The sequence below is a fragment of the Amblyomma mixtum genome, chromosome 3, assembly GCF_055824585.1.
Source record: "Amblyomma mixtum isolate Tamu chromosome 3, ASM5582458v1, whole genome shotgun sequence".
NCBI classification, from domain to species: Eukaryota; Metazoa; Arthropoda; class Arachnida; order Ixodida; family Ixodidae; genus Amblyomma; species Amblyomma mixtum.
Window position 1 is genome coordinate 120,727,166 of NC_143014.1, and position 27,315 is coordinate 120,754,480.

At 48.2% G+C, this 27,315-nt stretch overlaps 1 protein-coding gene across 1 annotated transcript; it reads left to right on the top strand.

Annotated features, from left to right (window-relative positions):
• On the top strand, window positions 1-27,315 carry LOC149351630 (uncharacterized). The gene is made up of 4 exons (XM_089580949.1): window positions 1-291; window positions 6,439-6,640; window positions 21,289-21,572; window positions 21,777-27,315. The coding sequence occupies exons 2-4, from the start codon at window positions 6,550-6,552 to the stop codon at window positions 22,281-22,283; spliced, it is 882 nt and encodes a 293-aa protein (XP_089437075.1). The 5' UTR covers window positions 1-291; window positions 6,439-6,549; the 3' UTR covers window positions 22,284-27,315.

Here is a 27,315-nt window from a genome sequence, read left to right on the forward strand (position 1 = left end):
CTCCACCTGTTGGCCGGCTATTTCCAGCGCGGCCGAGGTGGTTGGTCGCGTCTGTGCGGCGTCTGCAGAGCGTCACGGGACCTGCGGCGCCCCATTCCTACGGGACCCCCGCCGGGTTACATGCGGCACCAGGTTGTGCCCGCTGCCCGTGCCGCAAGAACGCTGCTTCGTTCGCCAGCCACGGCATGCGTGTCGTCGTGTCCCTCCGGCCTCCCGATGAGAGCTAGGCCTAACGGAAGCATGCGTCCGCCCCATGCGGCTGCGTCCACGGCCGCAGCTGCCTGAATTCAGGTAACTACACGATCTGTGCTTATCCCTAGTTTGCCTGCTTACTATTCGCTGTTCTGCTTGCGGTTGCGTTACACCGTTGCTTCGACTGCTATCGAGATGACGACGTAACGAGCAACTTTTCAGGTCATATTCTATTCCTGGACGGCGATTTGAGGCACAGGAAAGCTCCCTGTTTGCTTGTTAGTGATTTGTGCGCGGTCAGTCCGGAACTTTCGAGCAGTCAGAGCCAGCCGGGAAAAGCAGTGAAGGTGCAGCGCTTGCTTCAGGACGCACTGCTGCTGCGGCTTTCAAACGGCATTTGCGCTTTTTAAAAGTAATCTTTTCTTTGGGCTTTTAACATTCGTCCCCGTCGTTATTAGGGAAATTTGTTTCCTTCTTCTCCTTTAATACTCTGCGCCAAGAACTACGCCTGTGCTGTTGATCGAGTTATAAACCATGCGGTGAATAAGCGTAGAGAACAGGTACTGATAAGTGCTACCTTATGTCCAATATGTACCACATCAACATGTGCCACTGTTGTTTCATATTACACGGTTAACAATTATGACCGACATTTGTTGTTTTTTTATCTCATTTATCGTTTCCCTCATTTCTCTCCTACAGGACCTAATTAGGCTATTAAAACAACTACTGTTAATGCTATTTACCGTCCATTTCTTACGTCACTGAAACGCTGCTGCTTCTCAAGAGTGCGGTATTATCAAGAAGTAATGCATTTCTTTTCATGATTTCTGTTCTTTTAGAAGCTTTTCTGTTACTAACCTCAAATAAATACTTTTCCCGTCATCTCAACTAAATATATTTTTGAAGGAGCCTGTGTTGTAATCAGAACCATAACTGAATTGTTACCTAAATCACACGCCTCTACTAGTCCTTTACGAAAGCCTATAGAGCTCAGCGTTATGGCTTCATAATATGCTGAGAAAAAAATGTGTACTACAAGCTCAAGCTCGTAAATTAGATTTCTGTTTTTATTTCCTTTTTATTAGAGCATGTCCCAGCAAGTAGAATCCATCATCACAGAAAGCTGAGTATGTAAAGTTGTCACCATGTTCACACGACTCTGTTTTTCAACAGAGGCTTGACGACTTTGAAAAAGTTCGTCAGCTGTCCACTTTTCTAGAGAAACAGGCCACTGGCACGAAATGTTATTTCACAGATGATGAATTGTGTATAGTACTTCATTTACAGCGCAAGGCGATATGGGTACTACCATGGAACAGTATGTACAGTCGGGCGTCAATCGCGCTGTACCAGTGCTGCAACTCAAGTAGTATGTTACGTGTTGACGCACTTTACAGAATAATTCGGCATACCCGAGCAGCAGACACAGTAGCGAATACTGGTACGTGTATGCACACATTCGCGTCGCAAAATAGGATAACATTGATAGGCTCCGTACCCGTCGCAACTTGCGCAGACTTTTAGTCTGCTTGGTGGGTGAAGTCAGTGAGCTTTCTTTGTTACGATTTTCGGGGAACTTTGCTCTTTCATTGCGCATGTCATTTCTGCGCTCTTCTTTTTTCATTTACTTAGTTGAAGGGCTGCGCATTTTTGTGTTTTGGCTCGTAGCGCACTCACGTGATGCACAGGTGTACGGCGCGCTCTTAATGGGTGCAGGTAACAAATGGAGGTGATCCCATTTTTTAAGACCAATTTTTGGAGTATGCATACAGAACAGTACTCTATACGTGGAACTCCTCAGCCCAATTAGAACATCAGTTCAGAATGTGCTACATGCTGCCTTACTAAATCTTTTCCTGCTAATATTATTGATGCACTGGCTGCATGTACTCGTGACTTGCAGTGCGAAGTCAAGAACGTCGCGGCCTTCATAAGTTTTTTTACTTATACTACAGTTTGTGGAAGAGGGCACAAAAAAAAAAGGCGCCTTCAGTTTCACTTTTATTAAAATGTGCACAAACTGGCAATACGAATGCGCAATGCATGCATCAAAGCCCAGGCCCCTCCAGTGTGGAAGGAAACACAGTTTGAGCACGCAGGGAATGATTACTCCAGTATTACGTGCGACGAGGGCACTTTTCCTGTTTTCTAATAGTTTTCCTCTTAATGCATAACATACAAGATATTTTCAATTTAGTCGAAAAATAACAAAAAATTCCTCTTTTTGTGCAAACTGGTTGTCCCCTTTTATATTGGAGGGAACTATATAAATCACAATGCGGTTGACTGCTGTTAGTATCGAGGAGAGCACCCTGGCTAGCTTCTTTGTATATTGTTGATATGCAATTATTTTTTTGCCTTTACAAGTGGGTGCATGTCGCGTGCTCCAGCCCGGAAGCACAGTGAACACAAGAAGCAATTCCTTAATGAGCGGATCACCGAATGAAGAGTAACAGGCGCTGAGATCCGAAATCCTATGGTTCTGACCCAGGTTATGTGTAGCGACTAACCGCAAGACTCTATGTCGATGTTAGATAGCCCTATGACAACATAAAAACGGTCTAGGCATGGCGTCACTATACCAGCATGAGGAGAAGTTTCCAGGAAAAACGTAAAAGAATGGACGGGTGATGCATAATATTGAGTTTAAAGCCATCATATACGTCACCAGTTATAACGGGCCGGGGCTAATATCCCTAATCTTTTATTTCGACTGCATATTCCTCTTATCGTCCCGAATAGGCGTGGTTGTGTCTACCTTGTAATTCCCTTTATGTTGCTTTGTGAATTTAACTTCCTGAGCAGTGCACAAACTTCCTACCAAACAAAATGACATATCCTGGAGATAGCGTAAGCGTGGTGTCGGTTAAGGCAGTGGAAGGGCAAAAATATTAAAAAGCTGGAATTGGAACATAAACATTAGGCTATCCAATCCCAGAACACCGTCCTCAAAATGAAACGAAATGCTCAGTAAGAAACGCTGAAACAAGAATAGTTCGAAGGAAGGAAGGAATTGGTCGAAGAAACGGGAGCGAATTAAACAGCTCAGTCAGTCAGTCAGTTGGCCTGTCGGTTGGTCGGTCGGTCGGTCGGTCGGTCGGTATGCCGAGACAGTCGCTCATCCAAGTCAGTCAGTCAGTCAGTCGGTCGGTCGGTCGGTCGGTCGGTCGGTCGGTCGGTCGGTCGGTCGGTCGGTCGGTCGGCCGGTCGGTCGGTCGGTCGGTCGGTCGGTCGGTCGGTCGGTCGGTCGGTCGGTCGGTCGGTCGGTCGGTCGGTCGGTCGGTCGGTGGGTCGGTCGGTCGGTCGGTCGGTCGGTCGGTCGGTCGGTCGGTCGGTCGGTCGGTCGGTCGGTCGGTCGGTCGGTCAAGTCACTCATTCAGGTTGTCAGTCACGTGAGGCAGTCATGAGATCAAGTCAGTCAGTCAGTCAAGTGAGCCAAGTCATTCGGTCAGCTAGTCAGTCAAGTTTGCCAGACAAATGAGTAAGTAAGCTGTGTCAGGTCGGTCAGTCATTCAAGTGAGTCGAGTGAAGTGAGTGAAGTCAGTCAGTCAGTCAGTCAGTCATTTGTTATCAGTGGGCCGGTCGGTTAGCGAAGTCTGCCAAATCAGACATCTCGTCAAGTCATGTCAAATAAAGTCAGCCAGTCGATCTAGTCTATCGGTCAGTCGTTCGGTCAGCCAAAGGTTCATAAAATGAAGGAAGTGGTGTTTTTTTACCATTAGTATCGCCTGGGAGAAAGTATCCACATTAACCCCAACTGTGAAGGGCCCAAGGATCTGTACAAAGCTCTTCTGGGCCAGCGTAGACTGCGGCATTCACTGACAGCGGTCGCATAGCTGGATGTCACCTCGGCGCTCACTGGGACACACACTTCGCGCAACGGCCAACTCGTGCACGTAGCTGGGTGGGGGGCGCTAAAACAGGCAAACACAGGCAAACAACCGCCGAGTGAAACAACGACCTCGCGGCCGAATCGAAAGCAGAGGAGCGGGCGCACGTGTGAAGAGCACATTAGAACACGCACATGTGGGGGATCTCGTCTGAGGAAACGAAAACAGAGCGTGCAGAGCAAGAGCAAGAACGGCGAGAGGCAGTTGGCTAAAAAAGTAGCGTCTCTGCTTCGAAGCGGCAGGACCTGCCGGTTTTCCGCTTGTTTCAAGATTTATACTTTTTGTTCATTTCCTCTCTTCCGAGCATTCACTTCTAACTTCCTTTTCTTTTCGATCCAAGAGCGGAGTGCGTAGGGATATGCTAAACGTGTCTCTCTTAGCAACGAAGAACAAAGGCGGGCATGAAAGGCAGGTTGTTCATTTTATTTTTCTTGCTTCACGCGCAGGATTCGAAGCGCCTGTTCGCGTAGCGACATGTGGGAAGGAAAGCAACGCGACGCGAACTGGCGGGCGTGCGCATGGCGACACAGGATACCGCGCATGTGGCTTCCGGCCCCACGCAGTGCTCAGACACTTGTTGCGTCCCCACATGCGCCAACGACTCTCACGTTGCTCTCCTTCTCTTCTTTTTCAAAGAGGAACATCTGGTGCTGTCTGGCGGTGGGTCAGTGCGGAGCATGTCTGACGCTTGCTGTAGCATATATGAGGACGTTCACGCACGGATAGTGTTCATACTTCAAGCGGAGAAACGTTTGCATGGCGTTGCTGTAGAACATGAAACGTTTAAGAAGCGAAATGGCTCGAGAGGTGTGAGATGTCTGAAGGACGACTGGACTGTCTTGAATTATTGATTACAATAGAGCTGCTCGTGGTCACGAAGTCTTTATTCAAAGAGCTCTTGCAGGATGCGCGCGTCGCTTTGCGAAGTATGAGCTGGCCTGCCGCTGTACCGGTTCCGCTAAGGCTTCGAAGCTCTCTTTTCCTTTCATTTTCTGGCCCTACGTTACTTCAAACACATGGCCTCAGTCGGAGTCGGCTGGACGTTCGCGGCTTCTCCTTTTTGCCCGGCAGGGTCTGTCGGCAAATTTCCTCGGCAGAGAAAGCGTACTCTAACAAATTCAGACAGCCATTATTTATCTATTAGGGTCATTGGAAATGCGAACACTCTTGGAGTAAAATAATCCTAAAGGAGAATTAAAAATTTAAATTTAAAAAAGTTTAAAAAACAATTGAAAACGCATCTGCATGACAGTGAGAAAAAGCACTCGCAAAAAACAGTCAGATCATAAATTCCTGACGGCAGCGATAAGCACTAATATTGTTGCTTGCCATGAAAAATTTAGAAGTGAAATAATAACGTCTAAAATTTATTGAGAACAATGTGCCAGCATGTCGGCGTAAGCATTCGCACGAAAAGTAAGACTCGTGCCATCTCGATTGCGTGATTCCATACTTCTCACTTGATTTGCCTCCTCCGTCGCGATTTTCTCTTCGTCAAAAATTTTCTTTCCGCTTAGAACAGAAAACAAACTACGCACTTAATGCCTCAGATCCTAGAGATACCCCATTGTGCAAGGTTGTTCCCACTATAACCAAACAATACCTTGCAAAGGAGCATTACGTGAGGAGAGTATTGATAAAGTCGTAGATAAACAGCAGCTCTGTGTAAGCGCAACAGAAATGAAGCTCAGGCGGCCATTTCTTAGTGCGGTGATGCCTCCTGTCCCTCTCCTTTAAATGTGGGTTTAGCAAGAAAGTAAAGAAGCGTAGCCCAAAAGTTGCCGGGTACGATAAATGAAGGCAGAAGTAAAGGAAGGGAAAAATATGCTCGAGTGCAACGACGCTTGGGAAGAGTAAGGTGACAACGGCTGCCGCGGGCAACTCGCTGCTAAAAGAAAAACAGTGCAGCGGCGGCGGCCCCCTCCTCTTCTAGCTGCTACCGGTCGGAGCGCGCCACGCTGGGCCAAAAACCACAACCTAGTACCAGCGGAGGAGGGGAAAGAAAGAAGAAAAAAGAAGAGAGAAAGCAACACGCTAGCAAGGCCTCCGTGAGGGTGGGAGTGGTGGTGGCGGTGTACGGAGGTTGGGAGGAGGTGGAGAGGATGAGAGCCGACGGATACGTCACACGATCCTCCCTTCACTGGTGCGACTTTCTCTTTCCCCTCCGCGTGTCTTCTTTTGACGATCAGTGTTACGCGCGCTGCTCTTGTTTTTGCTACGTGATTTCCTCCGGCAGCACCCCCCCCCCCCCCCCCCGTCCGCCGCTATCTCCTCCCCCGGCCTGTAGAAAAGGAGGCGTAGGAGGAGCCTCCCGAGGAGCTCTCGGGCATCCCGAAACGTCATTCCGTTGCAGCCCACGCCGCGGGGCAGACGAACCCTCCTGGCGAGCAGCGAGACGCCGCCGTCCACGTCGTGCCTCGAAGACGCCGTCCAGGGGGGCCCGACGTGACGCGCAGCGGCCACCATGCCTCGGGCGTTCCTCATCACCAACAAGCGCTACAACTCGACCGTCGACCACGACGACAGCGAACAGCACCGGCCCGCTGGCGGCAGAGGTGAGCTGCATTTCCGTTTCATCTCCCGACTTGGAACGCTCTTGCCCTCTCAGGAGGCAACCAAGGTGTCAGTCCGCGACAGGCAGGGCGAACGTTTCTCCAAAGCGTGAAAAAGACGTGCCGTCAGCTGCCAGATTTTGCGCTTTGGAAAAATGTCCTCCCAAGCACGCAAGCGCTTCCGATCGTGCAGCGCTTCGTTTAGCTCTGTCTCAGTCATATGTCGTTGAAGAAATCGGCCTGTGAAACAACACTGAAGACAATTTATTATATCGGGCCATGCAGGTGATGCGACGCCGTGATTTCCCCAAATTCTTCGCTTTCCTCTTCGCGCGATAAATCTGGATGAAGACGTCGCTACCCTGTCACGAGCATCTTAGGATGAAGTTTGCTTTATCTTTCCCCTTCTTTTTTTTTCGTTTTAATTTCGCTCTAAAGCGCATGACTGGCTGAGCCTACCTTTACCACTTTGATTTATGACGTGACGTCAACGACGCTCGAGGAACTGACAGCGTTCGGGGTTCGCTCTGTCAGGACTCCGAAGTGCCAGCTCATTGCGTTTATTCTCGCTCTTTCCTCGCATCAATTTCGTTCTACCTGGCGCGCGGAAAGCTCTAAAACAAGTACCACTGGCGCTCGGATTTCTTCAGACCGAGTGTCGCTGCTCGAAAGTCCATTTATGATACCCGTTCGTACCCTGCTCTCTCCCTCTCTCCCTTTTCTATTTGTTTTGGCCGCTCAGCTGAGGAAACAATGGCTCCTTCGTGACAAATGTGCCGCAGTTGGAATGCGCGCCGGTCATTCCGGCCCGTGGCGTTCGCTTCAAATTCGCGACCAGACTGCGCTCTCGCCAGTTCCCCCAAATCGTTGGCGTGTCCTTAGGTAATCCCCGCATCGCTGCGCAAAGCGCGCATCTCGGACGACAACGGCAATGGCACTTTACCGCATAGCTCTCATGCGCTACCTGACAGGTGAGTTAACGGGGCACTGGCAGCCGCCAACACGTTCGAAGAACACAGCGCGCTGCGCCCGGCTCTGCATTTCCGTTCCACGGCCGCGTCTATGGACTGCGCGCTGGAACATGACGGCAGGCCTTCGCTTCTTTTTTCTCGTAGGAATTCGATCCTCTACTCACATGTCGTTTGAAACCTGACTTCGTGTGTTTTGTCCGAACTGGAATGTGACGCTTTGTTCGAATTTATTTGCGCGTTAAAATGACGCCGAAACGGAGCTGATTTGTGAGTCAGTAGAAAAATCAAGGCGCTTGTCTCCGCTTCCGACGGTGGGGTTCACAAAATCGCAGGTTGATAGACGACGTGCTGATCAAGTCAAACTTTGGCTTGTACTAGTTGGTTTACAGTAATGTATTTTAAGAGACGGTGCAAAGGAAACAAGGAACCAGTAAGCACATAAACGCTCCGGTCCTGTTGCTTTTACGTGCCTTGTGCGTCCTTGTTTCTTTTTGCGCTGTCTTCAAAATACGTGAGGTGTTGTTGTCTGCTGCATACCTTCCTGAGGTATTAACGTCCACCGATATAATGTGCGTGGAATTTCTGCAGCTTATGTGATCTAAGTCACATTCTATAGGCGGAGAATGAAGGCAGCAAATGCGGACTTTGTCAAATTATTGGAGAGCTTATCTTAACACTTTCTTAAAGAGAGCTTCCAAGTGAACCCGAACAAATGCAGCAAAAGTGAAACGAACAAGATGTGTCGTTGCGCATACCCACATCGTACAGATAGAGCAGAAAAAAAAGCGAGCAGTGCATGAGTATAGAGGGAAAGAAATAAGTACAAAGCTGCAGTGATGGGGGCCGTCGCAATGGTGCCGAGAACCCCACGGCAAAGAGAGGGGGCACTGTTCTGCAACACGAACGCCCACCTACAGAAAACGCATCAGTAGGTGTCGTGCTTTTAGCAGTACAACAATATAATTTAATACGCCCCTTACAGCAGCGGAGAACGCTTAGCTATGTACCTGCAGAAATATAGGTGTATGCAAATGACGAGAAAGGCAAGATGAGGTTCATGAGAACTTGATCGACGGGCCTATCGGATTACTTACCCTCTTTCAGCAACGTTTGCAAGTCTTTCTGGGGATTTTATTATTTTTTCTCTCTTCTTATAGGAAGACCAGTGGCCCCAGCAATGAGTGAAACGTAGTCACTTTTTCTTGAGTATATCTCTCAGAAGTCTTATCTGTAGCTTTAGAAATAAGCTGCATGAAGCACTACCGCGGCTCCAGTGCTTTATTCGCCGCCAAAATAAATGTCTTGATGCAGACGCGTACCCTCTGTTCTTTTCACGAATATTGTACAAGCAGACCTTGAGCCATGCTTCATGCAGAAAGCTTACCAGTTTTCTAACAAATACGTTATTTCTGCGCTTGCGAGGGATCTGCAAGGTTTCGTGTCATCACGCAACGCGCACCGATTTAGCTCGAGCTGCGAACTCCCCTGGAGGGTGGCATTGCAACCGTAGCGAGAACCGCAGTGCACATACCAAGGATATAGGCCGCGCCTGCTCGAAGGTTTTGTCTGCTTAGGCTGGCTACCTTCTTGCGCTGCGCATGTGAGCTTTGCAACGCGCATCTGCCATATGGATACGCAGTGGCTGCGCATCGTTCAGATGAAGCGTGACTTCAGAGAGGAATACGCGAGAAACTTAAACCACTAAGGGGCCGAGTCATCAAATTTTGTGCGAGTATTTTCACTCGTAGAAAGTCGAGCTGGTCTTCAAAATACTGCCGAGAGATTTCTAATGTGCTGTGAATGAAGACGAACTCACATGCTGTAAATTATAGCGCACGACCGACGTACATTTATCATAATTATTTGTTTGATTAAGCAGGAGCTGCATATACAGTTCACAAGTGCCGATATGCAGGTGCGAGTCAGTCGTCGCGCTTCTCTGGAACACAAATCTTCATCATTACGCTTCACAGCTGTGGTGCTTATAGCTGCTGGCAGAACTACTTGGCGTTTGCTGGCAGCTATACTGCGCAGCCCGTAGCTGCTGCTCCAATCAGGTTGCCAGGAAGTAGGGACCTGGCAGTTTCAATTTTCGGATCTCGGGGTTTGCTTCAGTTTCGCTGTTCAGCAGCAGCCGTCGGCTGGCACTTTACTTAGCTTAGCACACCGACGGTAGCTACACTTTCTGGTCACTGCAAAGTACCCGAAAAAGAGCGATACACAAGCAATTTACTCCATTTATAGTGATATAAAATTTAAAAAAGGAACGCCACCAACTATGGCAGTTTATATTAGTCTTCAGGGCGACACAAGTTACTGGCAGTAGGGTTCGTTACAAAAAAGGAATAGACTGGCTAAACTAAGCTACTGCATACTTAAAACATTTCGACGAGAGCCGTGACGTCCCTCCATTTTATTCCCCTTCTTGTTCTCTTCTTTATCTTATTCTTATTTTCTATCTTTGCCTCCTCTTCTTTCTCTTCTTATTCTTTCCTCTCTTGGCCTGGCTTCTGTCTTCTCCATCGCTTCTTCTTTCTTCTTCCTTCCTTTCTCTCTTAGTTTGACTTCTGTCTTCTTCTTCACTTCTTTTTTCTTCTCTTATTTCTGTTTTTCATTTTCTTTCGACTGTTTTTCTTTCTCTTCATCTCTCTCTTGGCTTGACTTGGCTGTTGTCATTGCTTGTCTTGGGCTGCGGTTTTCTACGACTACTACAACGGACTTCAGTCACATGACCACTCGGGATGGAGTCCCAATAACGGCTCTCAGCGTAAAAGAAAAACGTCGGAGTATAACTACTGAAATTTATTTTGCCATATTTCTACTCCCTCGAGTTATCTTTGTCTCCTAATGGAGGGCTTCTGGTTAATGTTTAAGATCTGGGATGGTTTAATGTCGTCCGAAATCCTAGTACACGAGTAGTTTTTCATTTCGCTTTGTTCTTTGTTCTAAATGCGGTCGCCGAGCCATATATTAACCTGTGTCCTCCCAGTAAGCACCGGATCATCGTCACTGAGCCACTACAGTGGGTTAATATATATGGTCTGTTCTGAAAGTAGTAGGACTCGTTTTTTTAAACTAAATTTATACAAGAGAATAGTACAAACGATTAAAATTTTTCAAGGTAGCACCCTTCCGTACCTACACGCTGCTGCTAATGAGTTTTGCAGTTTTCGTACGCCTCCAGGACCGCCTGGACCGGAATGCTGTTTAGCTCCCTCGTCACGGCCTGTTGAACCGCCTCTACCGGTCCGTGATGTTTCCCCTCGAGCGTCGATTTTATTCTCGGGAATAGAAAAAAGTCTGGCGGGGCCAAGTAGAGGCTGTAGGGGGGCCTGAGGCAGCGTTGCCGCCTTGTGCTGGACAAAAAATCGGGGTCCTCATTCAGATGATGAAGAAGATCCTACCGGTTGGCCTTTTCCTCCTCTGACAACACTCCCGGCACCAACTTCGCGCACGCTTTCCTCATGGATAAGTTTTCAGTCACGATCCCAAAAACTTGGGTTTGAGGAATGCTCAAGTCATGAGCAATCATTCTGATACTCATTCCACGATCACTGTTCAGTATAATGTTTCCCTCGCTACAGATTTTCGTGGGTCTTGCTGGTCGAAGGGCGTCTGAAGCGGTCGTCTTCCTCCACTCTTTCCTTACCTTCTCGGAAAAGCTTGTGCCACTCAAAAACACCTGATCTACCCATGGAAGCGTCACCGTAGGCCTCCTTAATCATGTTGAGAGTCTCTTTGCCCGTTTTACCAAGATTTACTCAAAATTTGATCGCGTATCGCTGATCCAGTAAACGCTCGACGATTCTGCGTGACGAGACGTTTCGACAGGGGTTCACAGTACAAGCGACCTCCTCTCTTCAACGGCCGAGAGCCGACTGCCGATTTTCCCCAGCATTCCCAATATCCCCCTTCAACAATCCTGCACGCGCAGACCACCTCTCGTCCGCCCGTTCGCCCAGGAAAAAACCAGTCCTACTACTTTCAGAACAGACCCTGTATACTGTGGGTCATAATATTACTACCTCAACAGGGTACAGACACAAAATTTTTGTGTGTCCGATTTTTTTTTCCCCTTGAAACAGGGCTATCGACCTAGTAATCATAATTATGATCTCAAAACATCATTGTGCCACGTGAATAGTTCATTACAAACGACTTCGTACTTTCACTGCTGTCTCGGACGGTGCCAGCGCTGATGTGTACCTTGACGTCACGCTCGACCGGCCAAGCTGGATTACATTCCTAACGACGTCGGCCTCGCAGGCAAGTACTGGTTGCTCCTGTGAACAACCGCTAGGTTCGATGACGTCAAAATACCTGGGACAAGTGCACCCTGACGTCACTCGATGCGAGTGTAAATTCCGAGCGACTCCTCGGACAACGTTCAAAATCATATTAAATTACGCTCCATTGAACATCTGCACGGGATTGAAACTTGTTAGAAGATATCTTACCCCCATGATACAAGTCATATCGTTTGTTTGCGTTCGAATTGTTGTGTCTGTACACCTTTAAAATCAAATCGTCGAACGGAGGTGTCTTTAAAGCTCTCCCGGCCCCTGGCAGTAGTTTCGGTGATGGCGTCGTCTGCACTGGCTGTCCCCTGCGGCTTTGGCTCTCCGTGTTAGCTTGTCAATGATCACGCAAGTCTAAGGAGAGGGGTGGAAAAAGAGACTTAGTGCGGAAACATTTTGGCTGGTTGCTCTCCTTTCTATAAGGAATGCCTCCTCAATGTAATGTTCACTGAATGGTCCCAAGACTCGATTCTGGATGGCTGACTCCGGAGGCAGTAGCGTCAAAAAGCTCAATATCTATCTCACAGCCATCAAGGCTGAAGATTTAATGTCAGCGTAGTAGAAAAGCAGTCAACAAAAATGGTTACTTTAAGTTCCATGAAAATGAAATTCGATCCATCCCCTCCCATCTCCCTCCCCTCTTCGTCTGCGATAGATTTATTTCGAAATAAGGTTGGTTCGCATGCAAGCGAACTGAGCGATTGAGCGGCGCGTCTCAACGAAAAATCTCCAACTTGTTGGAATCTCTTCGCTCTGGCCACTCGAGCCGCCGCAACGCCTAGAAACAGGGTTCTGCGCCGTGGCGGCAGGAAGCGCTAGCGTTTTCGCTTGCATAGGTGCCGTTATCTTTTCTTTTTTCGAATAGTTTTGAAGTTTATTCGTCTTTCCATCTAATATAATGGAGGAGATAAGGCAAAAAGCTGCGTACGCAGCTTGACTAAGGCCCTATCCCCTCAAAGGCAAAACAGCAGTGAACACAGACCGAACACCGATCAGAACCAAGTAATAAGGAATTTATTTATTTATTTATTTTATTTATTGATACTGCGATCTTTTACAAGACCTTCGCAGGGTGGGCACACAATAGAGAAATACATAAATTCTGGAAACAACAAAACGGTCTCAGGTACAAGCAAACAATTCAAAAACAATTGATCAACAATTTAAGATCAAGAACACAATTGCAAAAAGTACAAACGAAACACAGAAATGTAGCGGTACGACATTATAAAAAAGTTAAAGGTGGCTTTCAAACCTTTTTAGTGAAGTTTGGGTTACTGCATCATTAGTTAGATTATTCCAGTCTGTAATCGTTCTGGGGAAAAAGGAGTACTTAAAGGTGTTAATTCGTGCATTTAATGGTGTTACTGTAAAATCATGGCGTTGTCTTGTGTTGTACCCTGAGGAGAACGATATAATATTGGGTGTGTCAATATTGTACTGACCTTTGATTAACTGAAAAAAGTATTTTAGACGACAGATGCGATTTCTGTGAGAGACTGGAAGCAAACCACTTTGATTAAGAAGTGCAGTGATAGATGTGCGGTTATATGAATTGTAAATAAACCGTGCTGCTTTCTTTCGAACTCTGTCTAATTTAGCAATGTTAGATTTAGTGAAAAGATCCCAGATTATGACGGCATATTCTAACATAAGGTGAATAATAGTGTTATATGAAAGTGAACGCACACTGTGGGGGGCCGAGCTTCAGAGCACGTCGGAGGAAAAATAGTTTGCGTAGGGAATTAGCTGCAACGTTGTCAACGTGCTCTGTCCAGGAGAGGTTATTGCAGATCCGCAGACCGAGGTATTTGTATGTATTCACTTGAGAGAGAACATTTTTTTTAGCAGTATAGTTAAACAAAAGAGGCTTCTTTTTCTGGGTTATACGCATGAACACTGTTTTAATGAAAACAATAATGAAAACAATAATGAAAATGAAAAGGAATAATGAAAACAATAGTTACAAATGTACAATAGATTCAAGTATCTGTGCAAAAGAAAAACAAATTTCGGTTAGGAGCAAACACAAAATGCAGTGTTACGCCCAAGTCGACAATATACACAATGAAGAAATTATGGGTATGGAAGGAGCATGAGTAGCACAGCATATTATGACGTAAAGCAATGAAGGCACATAAAAAATGTCTAGCACATCATTTGACAACAAAGGAAAAAACGGTTAGATTCTTATTCGCTGAGCATTGAAAATAGCGATAAGGACACAAAAGTATGGTACAGCTGCACATTGCTTAAGATATAAAACTAAAAAAGGACATTACAAAATTAGTGCCGTGAAATATCATGAAGGAAAAAAATTGTTTTAAATGTTTGAGGTGAATGTTAAGAATGTCAATATTTTCTTGAAGGAAATTGTTGAGAAGAGTTGGTATCAGATATTTTAGAGATTGTGTTGCATAATTAGTTCGATAATGTTGTACTTTCCAGTATAAGGGATTTCGCGTATTATAACCCGATGGCTCTTTGATTTCCAACTCAGCAAGGTTAATAAGATAATTATTGTGCTGTAGTTTGCCACGAATCAAACATTTACAAAGCTGGTATCTATGTATATCATTAACGCTTAGCAAATTCAGGTTATGGAGCAAGGGTGCAATCGGATGATCGTAGGCAGACCATGTACAATCTAGAAATCGAAGTGCGGATTATCAAGGGATCGTTGGAGCTACACTCTTTACTTGCTGCAGAGCTTTCGAAGATCATACGACCGTGTTAGAACGCCTTGTTTATGTAGAACCTGCCAGCTGTTTACGTCGCAAAGAAACCAAAAAGAATAAAGACTAGCATATACGATGCGTCTCTTTTGTCCTTCTGCGTGCAGTTAATCTTCGCACGTGCGTTTCCGCAATACAACCAACGTCTGTCGACACGGCCAACGGTTCTAGCCAGACGGCGCAGGAACTGCTCACCACCTGAACGCAGCAGTCCTGGCACAAAGAACGCGCGGAAACGGAGAAGCAGCTTTGGCGATGGGATGGAAGCACGACTTCGCGTAAACGAGCACTGCCCGAGCCAAACGGCACCGCGGCCGTGTAAAAACGCGCGAATAACGACGGGGACGACAGCCGCGCTGGGCGGGCGGCCCGACACGCATAAAGTGCACGGCTGGAAACCATTCGTTGACACCCGCGGGAAGCACCGTACGCGACCACCTCGGCGCAAATAAACAAGCGGGCGGCTTGTGTGAGCTGCGGCCTGTATTCCATCCTTGCGCATAGGCCGCGTTTCGTTTCCTCGCTCCACGGTGGGCCGCGTGTACTACAGACCGCACTTGCGGACAGATGGCGGGCGTCCAGTCCTCGGGTACCCCGCGAGGGGGTGGAACCAGGTTCGCCTTCGGCTGTGTTGGGATACTGAGAGATGCATTTAGCGGCACAGGCTGATACACGCTTTGTTCGTGCACGTCCCTCTTGTGCGTGCGCTGCAACCACGTCTGGTCACTCGCTTCCGTTGGCCGAAGAGGCGCAGGGTATTAGGCACCGCTTCGCTAGCCGCCGTGCTACGCGCGTGGCTCACAGGCCTTCATGGGTCACCAGCTTGCCAAAAGGTCGCACGCGAAGCAGTTATATCTGCCCAAAACTTTGCGCACCGCAATTTTAAAGTTTAAGGCGCAGCGAACAGTTTTCGAGGCATCTCCTTGCAGTAAGGGAAGTATAAGACGAGACGACGAAGATACGGGACAACACCACAGCAGAGAATAGCAACTATCGTCCCTGTTCTCCCTTATTTTTTGCAGACCCGTGTAAAGCAGTCAGTGGCCTGCGCACGTAAAGTGGACTGTTTACACAACTCTGACGTCCCCCAAAGGCCATAAAACTGAGCGCTCCCCTCGCGATGCTCACTCGCGACCCGGAGATTTGGTTACAGGCAAAAATGATCAGCAGCACAAGCTGCGGCACGCCGTCAAACCAGTACGCTTCGAACGCCAACGCACCATTGCTCAAGGAAGCCGTGATTTTTTTTTTAAGTTTTTCTCTCTTGGTTAAGATTTCTTTAACGATTAGGACACCACAACGGCTCCGCGTAGAAGCTCATTTGACAGATTCCAGGAGTCACCGTACACCCTCTAGAAGTATCGGGTGACCACGCGTCGTCAAAAGTCGTAAAAGCATGTCGCGTTTTGAGCGCATAATTTCGGCGACTTCTCTGCCCACATACTATAAAAGAAAGAAAGAAAGAAAGAAAGAAAGAAAGAAAGAAAGAAAGAAAGAAAGAAAGAAAGAAAGAAAGAAAGAAAGAAAGAAAGAAAGAAAGAAAGAAAGAAAGAAAGAAAGGAAGAAAGAAAGAAAGAAAGAAAGAAAGAAAGAAAGAAAGAAAGAAAGAAAGAAAGAACATTGTGGGGTCACTCGACAACTTTTGTGAAATTCCCAGCACTCGAAGCGTCAGCCGCGTTTTCTTTTTCTTGATTTTAATTCTCCAGTCTTAATTTCCACCGTAAAGACATGCAGGTGTTTGCGCACAAGTCTACTCCTCGGGCTGCAGCGCGATTAATAGTCGCTTCGGAGGTCGGCACCGCTCGGTGACCAAGTGTGCTCTATCCCCTCCTCTAGCTTGAAGGTAAACTAAGAGACGAGAACGCCGGTTCTCCAAGGACCGTTCGCTCTGAACTTCATGTATTCACAGCAGCGTGAAAAACGAGAGCACACGGGGACGAAAAATGGATAACGGCGAGTGTGCGCGCAGTAAGTAACCAGCTGCACCCAGCGAATCAGTGGCCGTCTCGTGTGCATACCCGCTTTATGTTCCCGCATTTTTTCTTCCATTTCTCTTTTGTTTGCCTTGCCCTGATCGGACAAAGCGCTTTAACAGAAGTACGATGTTCAAAATTCAGCTCGTGCTGAAATCTGCGCTCTTCATGAGGCGCTTACAGTGATTTTAGAAAGATTAGGCCTTCATACTTCGGTAAAAAAATTAGACCCTCATTAAAAAACTTGGAAGATTACCTCCTGATAAAGACAAGAAAGATTTACCTCGGAATCTAGGCACTGCACTGAGCGAAGACAATTGAAGTGGAGCATTGGCATGCATGTCGTTGAATGCCGATTTTCTGCCTTAGTGAGCAGGGCAGCTTCGCGCTTTCCGCTTGTCTTCGAATCTGGATGCGCACGAGGCTGCTGCCGAAGCAGTTTGTGTTACGTGCATCGAATTCATCCACACGGCTTAATAAAAAAAAAATCTTTTCTACTGCTGCGAGCATCGTTCTCGTGCGATTTTTTTTTTCTCTGGCGGACGCTGCTGTCTGATTTTTTTTCTTTGCGTTTCCTGTTTCCATTTCTAATGATAGAGCAGAGCGAAAAAAAAATGAAACGAAACAACATAAATACCTTGAACTGGCTCGTTTTTTTTTTAATCTTCAAGTAATTACTATAGAAAAAAAAGAAGAAAGCTAACGAAAAAGAAGGTGTGCAACGTACGGGGGCGCAGAGAGCATAACGACCCTTACATGCGGCCTTGCGCACTTATATTGAGTCCAGGAAGGAGATCCCCAACTGACTGGAGGCCACTACTTCCGTCTCTCGATGTCAGTTTATTTTGCGTGTGGATTTGCGTCGGCGGTGTCGCGCTTCCGTGACGTCACATCCTGTGTCAGTGCACCTCAAGGCGGGGAATCAAAACTGGACAAAAATATTTAAAAAAGAATAGTTCCAGTGAAAAGGCAAAAAAATAAAAGTTACCGCCGATTCCTGCGCCTGCCCTTCCACAGCGGCGACGCACACTTGCGCGCAAGATGCAACCGACGGGAAATCCGCGTGCCAGGAGCGCGGTCCTGCGCCGGCCTGGGATCGCGGCTCTCAAACACCGAGTCAAAATTAACCTTGCGGGCGGGCGGGGAGGTGGCCTCGGGCGCCGCGTCACTGGGGTGCTTCTGCCAGGCAGGTCGGCGCGAGCGAGAAGAAAGAAAACAGTGTCGTCGTCGCAAGGGCCGGAAGTGGCCACATGTTGAATGCCCCGCTACCGGAAGCTCTTCCGAAAGACGAGACCGCGAGGGGATACGGGACGCGCGGGCGTACAGGGCCCCTTGGATGGAGGCTGTTACGGGAAGGAAGTGCTTGAATTACAGCACAGTTCAACAGATTGCACACGCACTGCTAAGGGGCTGGGAGCTTTCACCTCGCCAAGAGCTGCTCCGCTTGAGAGAGGGAGCGTTAGGAGAAAAAAAACGCTTTTCGCCTCCCATTCTCCCAACTACTCACTAGCGCCACCTTTCTGTAGCCATTCCGAGGACGTCGGTATACCGCACTATCTTATGGTGCCATAATTTGAATGTGCCACCTCGTAACGAAACGAGCAACGCGCGTCAAAGTTCATCCCGCGCAATAATCGCTCACGGATCGCTCAGAAATGGAAAATATCGTCTCTTCTCGTCGAATACGGAGGGTCGCTTCGACCCGATGTTCAGCTGTTCGCCCCGCTTTTGCGCCGCGGGAGACTCGCAGGGGCGAACGACATATTGATGCATGTCATGGCGACCACAAGATGACGCGTATAGGAAGGCAGCCTTGCCGGGCCTCTGGTGCATACTTTATACTTTATAATACGGTGCTTTGTAGTAGCAGCGCTCTAGTGGGTTCTCGTTCCTAACGACAGCTGAAAACGGTAAATAATCTTCTTCCAAAATGTAGTGAAATGCTTTTGTTCATGTGGCGCCAATACGTGATATGGCCACGGAAATCGTCTCCTGGTTATCCATCCCGCTTTTCTTCTTCCACCCGTCTCTCTCTCGGTCGTAAATACAACCTAGCGTCTTTTTCTGTTCTTGTTCTCGCCGACAAAATTACGCCAAAGAATTCTGAGCGTGTTTTGTACAGTGATGAAGCGCACACGGACAGAGATTATGACAAAAAAAAAAATTAACAGCCATGATGCAGCTTGAACTCTAAAAGGCATGCTTTGAGCTCCCGTCTTGCATTCTGCTGGATGTACTCATAGCAGCTCCAAATAAAAGCAAGCGACAATTGCCTTCCCGTCGGAAAATGTACAACGCACGCAGAAATATCCGGCACGCGCCATCATGCGAAACGAAAACTGAATGATCCCAAAAACGCTCCGGGTCCAGAAGTTTCTGTTTTTCTTTGTTGTGGCGCAGTTATTCGCTCTACCGCTTGTATTTAGGCTTTTGCCGCCAGCGCTGCAAGAGAATGAAAGAGCGCCTCGTCACAGCGCAGCACAGGCGTGATTTGAAACGCCCCCGCGCATTCTTTCACGGACATAAACCAACAGGTACTTTGGCAGTTAGAACGATGTCCGGAATTAGCCACAGGGACAAACAGAGCAAGAAAACCAGTGAGCAAAGGAATAAAAATAAGGGGGGTAGCGCATCGAGCGGAGAGACACCGGACAGGCGCCGAGAGGAACAGGAGGCTGCGCCTCCCGCTGAGCTGTGGTCCCGGCCCGGGTTTACTCAGCGGCGGTATTTCACGTTCAGCCCGGTGGTCTCTGGCGCGTCGCCAGGCCAGCGCCGTCGTGCGGCGGCAGACAACGCCGCGCTGTGCTAAATCGAGCAGAAGACGACATCCCGACTTGTCGCACGCCGAGGCAAACCCCGCGAAGAAATCGAAACACACAAACGCGGCGGCGGCGACGACGACGCAGCGGCGCGGTGGTTCAGACCTGGAGGAAAACAAAGGGGAGCGGCGGGCGAGGAGGTCTCTCCGAAGGGGCCTGCGCGCGTAGTCGCGGGGCTGCGGGAGGTCTCGCACTGGCGCTCCTGGCGGACCCCGGTTGTAGCGGCGCCTGCGTCTCGTCGTCGGCCGCGTTTGTTCGCGAGCAGCGGCCTTCTTTTGGAGGATAATCGGGGAGCATTCCGCTTCACTCGGACCCTTTTCTCGGGGCCGCGGGGCAGCAGCTCCAAGGCCAAGTGGTGGCTCCCCTTTTATCGGCACCTGCGCGCGCCTGCCTCTAGCGAGCTGGCGTGCGGGCGGGGGCCTCGTGTGGGCCCGAGTGGCTCAAGAGGCCGTAATCTGGGTCACGTCTCGCCAGGACTTATTCTGCGCCACATGCCGAGCGACCAGTTTGGGCATATACAGAGTCGCGCTTCGTCCAGAGCATGACGCTTTTCCGAAGCGGGCTGCTGATACAGTCGGTTCAGATGTGGACTTCTATAGTGTACCGGCGAGCGTCGGTGGTAGCGCTCAATATTAAAGAATAACAAGTTGAAAAGGTCGAGTAAATATGTGTTGGCCGCCGAGGAAAGGTGGGATAGAAAGCTGCCGCGAGTGAACAATGTGCATTGAAGTACGGCGCGGTTCTGGGCCCCTGTTCTGCAGCGATTCTTTTGCCTCTTCATGCTTTTGGCACGTTGCCATTGGGCAGCCTCGCACTCGGTACCGGAGCTGCTGACTGACACCCCTTGCTAACTGTTAGGAAGCGTCGCTGACATCCCTTATTAACCGGATGTCACATGCGACAGCAACCATAATGGACGGCAAAAAGAACGAATCAGAAAAAAAAAGAGAGAGAATCGTTGAAAAGTGCGACGTCTGCTCTATCTGGCAGGCAGCGCACAAGTGGGATGCTCCGTGTTGTGTATTTTTTTAGTAAAAGGGACTCTCATCCATCGTGGAGGTGCTGCGATGTCTTGCCACACTCATTACGCCCATATCTCAGCGAACTTAAGCTATGTACGATCGTCGGCGTTGAAGGCCTCCAAAAGGCTCCGCTTCCGCTTGCGCTCCGCTTCTGCTCCGCTTCTTGCGAACTTCTGGCCTGCGTGATAGGCTGTGACTTTAACGAACGCTGACTTTCCATGTGACTTCAATTTTCTGTTACTCTCCTTTCTCTTTCTTTTTTTTTTATCCTCTCAACCCCTTCCTCCGTGTAGGGTAGCAAACCGATTATTCTTCGGTTAATCTCCCTGCCTTTTCTCTTATTCCTCCTCCTCCTCCTCCTGCAGCCAACAGTCACACCTGACGCAGTAAACAAACAACAAAAGCTCCTTCGGAAATGAAGAAGACCTGAACACTTGGCGAGAAATTTCCTTTTTCTCACGTAGATGACAGGTTTCAGGGCTCTCTAACGCTTCTGTGTAGCGATTGGTAGTTCCCATCATAAGCTCAGTCACACGCCGTAAAATGTTTGCGTCACATTGCTGACAGTCCGATAATCCCCGCCCAGTTCTGAGAATCAGCGACTGTACGTATAGAGCAAGGATGACCTAGAAGCGTCGATCCTTTGTTTGGCCCTTAAGGGAGCAGCGTACCAAAAGATGTGTTGAACAGCAACAGTAGGGAACAAAAAACCTAGGAAGCCTCACTGCTTCACGACCGTTGTCTTCTCGAAGGTGTCGCGAAGTGACGACAAAACATTTAGTGGATCATGACGAGCCCTGCCACTAACTAGTCACCTCGGCTCGCGTTCGCAGAGAACAGCCCCGAGCGGCGGGTGAGCACTGCCGAGGCGCCGGCCGAACATGAAGCGGACCCATCGTCGCGGGGACCGGAGGCGACGACGCACGGCTGCTGGTCCGCCTGGAAACCAGCGAGCCCCCGGTCTCCCGCCAGTCTCTCGCGCACCGCCACACCCACGGTGTCCGAAGAGCCGCTCAGCCTGACAGTGCACGATGCACAGCCGCAACTGTCGCCTGCAGCAGCCGCTGCTTCGGCCAGCATACTCGCCGCCGTGCTGCAGCAGGTCCGAACGCTTCAGGTAAGACGCCTTCCTGCATGGATAAATAGCCTTCCATGCGTACACATCCTAAACTGGCGTTAATTTGACACGTGTCGATGTGTTCCATAAGCTATGCACGTTACACATAAACACTTAATCATTTGCTAGTTTGGTCAGTGTCGTCTGCATGCGACAAGATGGCCAGGTGCGCGCGTTGACGCCAGCATTCATTTGTGGTCGCAGGAGCCGGGCGGCGCGTCGCGGCTCCCGAGCACCGCTGGCGGCGAGCCGTACTACGCGTGCCCCGAGTGCGGGAAGCGGTACAGCACCTCGAGCAACCTGGCGCGGCACCGACAGACGCACCGCAGCGTGACAGACAAGAAGGCGCGCCAGTGCCCGCACTGCTCCAAGGTGTACGTGTCCATGCCGGCCTTCTCGATGCACGTGCGGACGCATGGCCAGGGCTGCCAGTGTCCCTTCTGCGGCAAGTGCTTCTCTCGGCCCTGGCTGCTGCAGGGCCACATCCGCACGCACACCGGTGAGAAGCCGTTCAAGTGCTCCCAGTGCTCCAAGGCGTTCGCCGACAAGTCCAACCTGCGCGCCCACGTCCAGACCCACTCGCCCACCAAGCCGTTCGTGTGCCGCCGATGCGGCAAGGCGTTCGCGCTCAAGAGCTACCTCTACAAGCACGAGGAGTCATCCTGCATGAGAGTGCGAGCCGCGGCCCCGACCGCCGAACACGACGCCTGAGCGGGCCCCGGTGACGGCGCGCGCCACCTCTGGCAAGAGCTCCCAGTGAAGCTGCCCCGCCCTTCTTGGCAGCCAGTCCGCACTACGCCTGGCAAGAGCGCAGACTGTTCTCTTTTTTTTTTTTTGCCGGACCAGAGCCCTGTGCGTTTTCTTGACACCGGTTCTCTCTGTAGCCACTCCAGCAGTGACGACACCTCATTAGGCCGGCGAAGGCCTTCACCCCTTATCAACGTCCGTCCATTTTTATGCGCATGCCATAGAAGTGAGAGATCACATTGAGTGCCCACGAGCACAACGGAAAGAGCATAAGGGGCTCTGTGTAGTCATCTCCCAGAACTATAGGGACGCAATAGCCCTCCCAGAAAGCGTCTTTTGGCAGCGTACTTTATTACGAATGCATTCGCTGACAGCGACAGATCCTATTCCGTTCCATTTTTGACTATGAATTGCAATGTGTGCTTTTGCACGATCCACTATGCAAATGAGGCCGAGTTTCTCAGCTGACAGAAAGAGTGTAGCGCTAGTCTGCGCCATGGGCCCAGCATGCCAGCATGATTTTCGGCCTCTTTTATTTCAACGAGGTACGTAAAGTAACATCTCGACTTGCCTGGGCTCATGGAGGGTGCTTATATAATACCTATGTAGTTAGATCTTAAATTCTGGCAGCTTGCCGTCACACTTAATAATCTTCTTTTACATCAAACAATTGCTTTTCTTATTGTTTCTAAAGTAAGCGATACGTTGAACGCTCCCTATCTTCTCTTATATATCTACACATTCAAGCGACATGGCTTCTTAATGTTGCGTTAGTTTTTTTCGAACCGAATGTAGTTCGGTCCACTGCAAAAAATATTGCAGCAGCTTCAGCGAACAGCAAGCAGCGTTCTATAGTAATATCAGTCGGTAGAAGGTAGAACCCTAGCCTATATTCTCTACTATTTCCTTTTTTTTTTACCTGAGTTATAATGCTTTCTTTACGAGAAAAAAAATGTTTACCTTTTACTCTGCAGCGCGAATTTCGTTTTGAGATCCTTGGCAAAATAGTTGCCAACCATAAGAAAGACTAATGGTTACCTATGGTTGCATCAATTCAACAGTGCTAAAGCAAATTTCAGGCTCTGTAAAGCGCAGGCAGAGTTAACATAAAATATAAAATGTGCTACTGACTTCTCTGTAAACTTATCAGGCTGAAATGTGGTGAGTCATTACATAGCGACCGTCACCGTCTGTATTTCACAAACTCGAGCGTCTAGAGGATAGCGGCGTTGGAAGCCGTTGCATCATAGGCCACTTTTTTCTTCGTATATCTTATCAGCATGTGGCCGCCACAGAAACATGTCAATATTTCTGACTTATAATACGCAGCTGGGTGCTGAAATAAATCATCATTGCATGTACGTCACTTCAAGGTATATAGGAACGGGGGTAGAAGCAGCGATGCTACGAATTCAATTAAATTTGTGTAGTTATATATTCTATTTGTGACGAGAAGTGAGGGTGAGGGAGGGGGCGATTCAGGCCATTGCACTCGGCGTAAAGATCAGCAAAGAACTATGCGACCCACAGCACAGATAGGGCACTAAAATTTATTGCTACCATGCGTTGGCGCCTTTGGCATCCCGATATAAAACTGCGTCGAACAGCTGACTCTTGGCTGTAAGCCCAAATATCAAGTTTCATGCGGCTCTAACATCACACAGTTCACGGTTGTACATAAACTGGATAATAACTTTATGCATGCTTGCACTAAAGCAAAGCAGTGCAATTCACAACTCCTCTCTATCTCTCTCTCTCTAGGTCTCATCGCACATGTTATTACGAGCATTCCTGCAGCTTAGCAGCAAATCCATTTGAACATTCATTCACTGTGTGCCTTATCTACATCAGTTTCATCGAACCAGATGTGAGCTATTTTTAGACGTGACGACCTTTTTTCACTGTTGCGGAAGACCCAAGCTGACCCTTGTTCTCTCCATTTACCTCTGTGTTTAGGGCGCGTAGCTTCGGTCACGTGGGGACAGTTCTTTCTGCAGGCGCTTTAGTCGCGCATCTGCTTGAATGTGGCCTAGATTTTGTTGGCCAGCCAAGCGAAAAGGAGGCTCATCTGATCGAACCCCTATTTGGCAAGCCACTAATATGTTAGGCCGGCATGTGCAATATTTATGTGACGTCGCTGGCATCCTTTATTTTATTTTCAACATAAGATCGGTCAGTTGCGAAAAACTCCTTGAGACGTAACTGACTGCAGGGTGAGTCTGCTTCCGTACGGACACCGCCCATGGTGTCGAAAAGTGTCAGCAGGGTACGCGAGAACTTCTCAGCAAGCGAAGCTCCCTTGCCTGAATGCCTCGTCCGACACTGGGGCTATAAATACTTAGGTGCTTAGGTGCGCTGCATGTTTGTGCGGCTAACGGTCCTAGCGGCATAAGGCGAGTTCTTGCAGTCGGAATGTTCATGCCGCGACACCTACGACAAGGTGACAACATCGCATCCCACGCCCTTTGCATGTTTAGATAATAGTGTTGTTTTTGTCTTTGGGTCCGTCGTGCCAGCCTAGCGAGTTTCAGAAAGATGGGTTCCAATTTCAGCCCTTTCTGCACAAGTGTTTGTGGGAACGTCGTTACATACTCTGCGCAGTGTCCACCTGATTTATTTCAGATCAGCATCACCGCAAGTGCCTTACACGCCGACACACGGCAAACCCGTCCGCTGTAGCAGAGTGGCGGACGAGAAATAAAAATTGTGCTGGATCCTTTGAAGCCAGTAATACGCGACGTGGACATATATTTACGGCCAAAACATCTCAGACCAAAGGAAGGCGTGCGCCTTTCATTGTTTATTTGTACAGCGCGTGTGAACGGCCGTGTTTTCGAATAGCTCTTCCCGTTGGAGAGCAATCACTTCAAGTGCCTTGTTTCTTTACTGACTGATTTCTATATATAATCCACAAGTGCCTTGTTTTTGATCGTGGGCATGAGGCCCGCGCTTTGAGACTGACGTCGGAGCCCAACAAGCAAGTGCCTACATGAACGCGCATGGCGCGTAGCTGTAAGCAACGCTGCCCGGGTCTAACCCGAGGGTGCTCCGCCGACGCCTTCTTTTTTTCTTGTGTGTGTGTGTTGTACGTGTGTGCGCATGAAAACGTGTCCGTGGTTGTCGAAATGAAAGAGGAGAGTGAATCTCACTCGCGGCGCTTTCTTCCTAGCGTTGGCCTTCGCATGACGGAGAGACGTTGTTCGGCCTTCGGGTACGGTGCAAAGGGGGTGCGTTCACCAAAGATGAGTGTATTCCAGAGTGACGAAAGTCGAGTACCTATATGGGGGGGGGGGGTGAGTGTTGACGTGAGCGGCTAGCAATTTTAATGTGCGCGCATATGAGAACAGGGCAAGAGAAATTGAGTAGATTTTTTTTTTTTTGCAATTATTATTCTCTCTTCTGTTCTGAAAAAAAAAAAAAAAACATGTGTTGCTTGGATTGCCGGTCGCGTAGAAAACGAGCGAATCTAACGATTTGCCTGTTTTTTTTTTTGCGTTTGTCTTGTTACGATCGTTACTTTTGTCTTTCCTAATTTTATTCCACCCAGCCAATCTTAATTTTACGAAGTATGCAGTGCCTTTTTCACTAAATATAGCAGCTTTTCAATGGCTCCTCTAGTTACTAAGTATGACTAGAATTCGCGCTTTAGGTACAATAAACTTAGTATATATAATAGCTAAAAAGCGCCTTCTCCATAGGGACTGCCCTTCCTACATGTTCCTTTTAGTTACTGAACCGTGTCTGTATTGTCTTTTTATTTATGAGAAGGTAATGAAACATTATTTTAAGCGCACTGCTTTTGCTAAAAACAGCGACCAAGACAGCAAAAATGGGAGCCGGGTGCCCAGCCCGCTTACCCAGGAATGCTTGGAACTGTCAAGTGTATGTAAACTCTACAGGAAAAGCATCAGAAGAGATACCGCAAAAAGCCCGAAGGCCCAACGCAAAGGCCTGCGGGGGTGGCTACATTGTTAGGGGCTATTGTAAACGTTTATTTTTTAAAGTGAAACTGGGGAAAAATCACTGTTACAAATCATTTTTTTTATTTAAAGTCACATACTCCCAAATGGTAATTTCACATTGTCTGCGAGATTATTTCGAACAGTAAAAAACCAATGAAATTCGCTTTTCCGAGTTGATGGCACACGCTAAGAAGAAACTACTAAATCAGAATTATAATGAATAACTAAATTCGCGTTGTTTTACCAAACAATGATTGAAAAATAAACTACAGCATAGAACGGTCAAAGCAAAAATAAAAATAAGTACCAGACAATGGAATGTAAACCGGAGACAATACAATAAATATAGTAATGCCCAAGTCAATGCTCTTCCGGTAGTTGTACGGTTAGCACGGCTTTCTCGTTTTTAGTAATCATAGTATCTCTGTTGAGTTATGTACAAATTCAGAGACCAGGCCAACCTAAGCCACAGTGAGCTATTTCAACAACACACATTAAGAACAAAAGGTTATCAGGCTCCCCACGTCACAAAAAAAAAACACATTTGTTTACTTTACTCATGAGTCGTACAAAATTTGTATTTTCTATCCTTGAACTTTTAGCGCAGCGAAGTGTAGGCTGCTGGCAACGAACTATTCGCGGGTGTATTAGACCCGGAGAAAATGTCGCTTCTTCATCTCAGGTTCTTTGTATTCTTTCATACCGCGGTATATTGCAAACGACTGCATGATAATAGTGAATTGCTCCTTCCACAACTGCTAAATACGGAATAGTTACTCATGAAGCTGCTTTTCAAGCAGACCTACTTTCATTATCAGTTCTTCTCTCTATGCATCTTGTTGCGACCTTGAAACAGAAAAAAAAGGCTAGTCTTGTTTAGGTGCACGGACCTAGTGATTGTGTTCTACGTTGTGTATTTATTTGTATGATGTTCTGAGGATCGCAAAGTGCGATATGTTCTGTATCTTCTACTTTATTTTCTCTTTTTTTAGTTTGGAACAAAGTAAAACCAACATGCATTCGTACAACCTGAC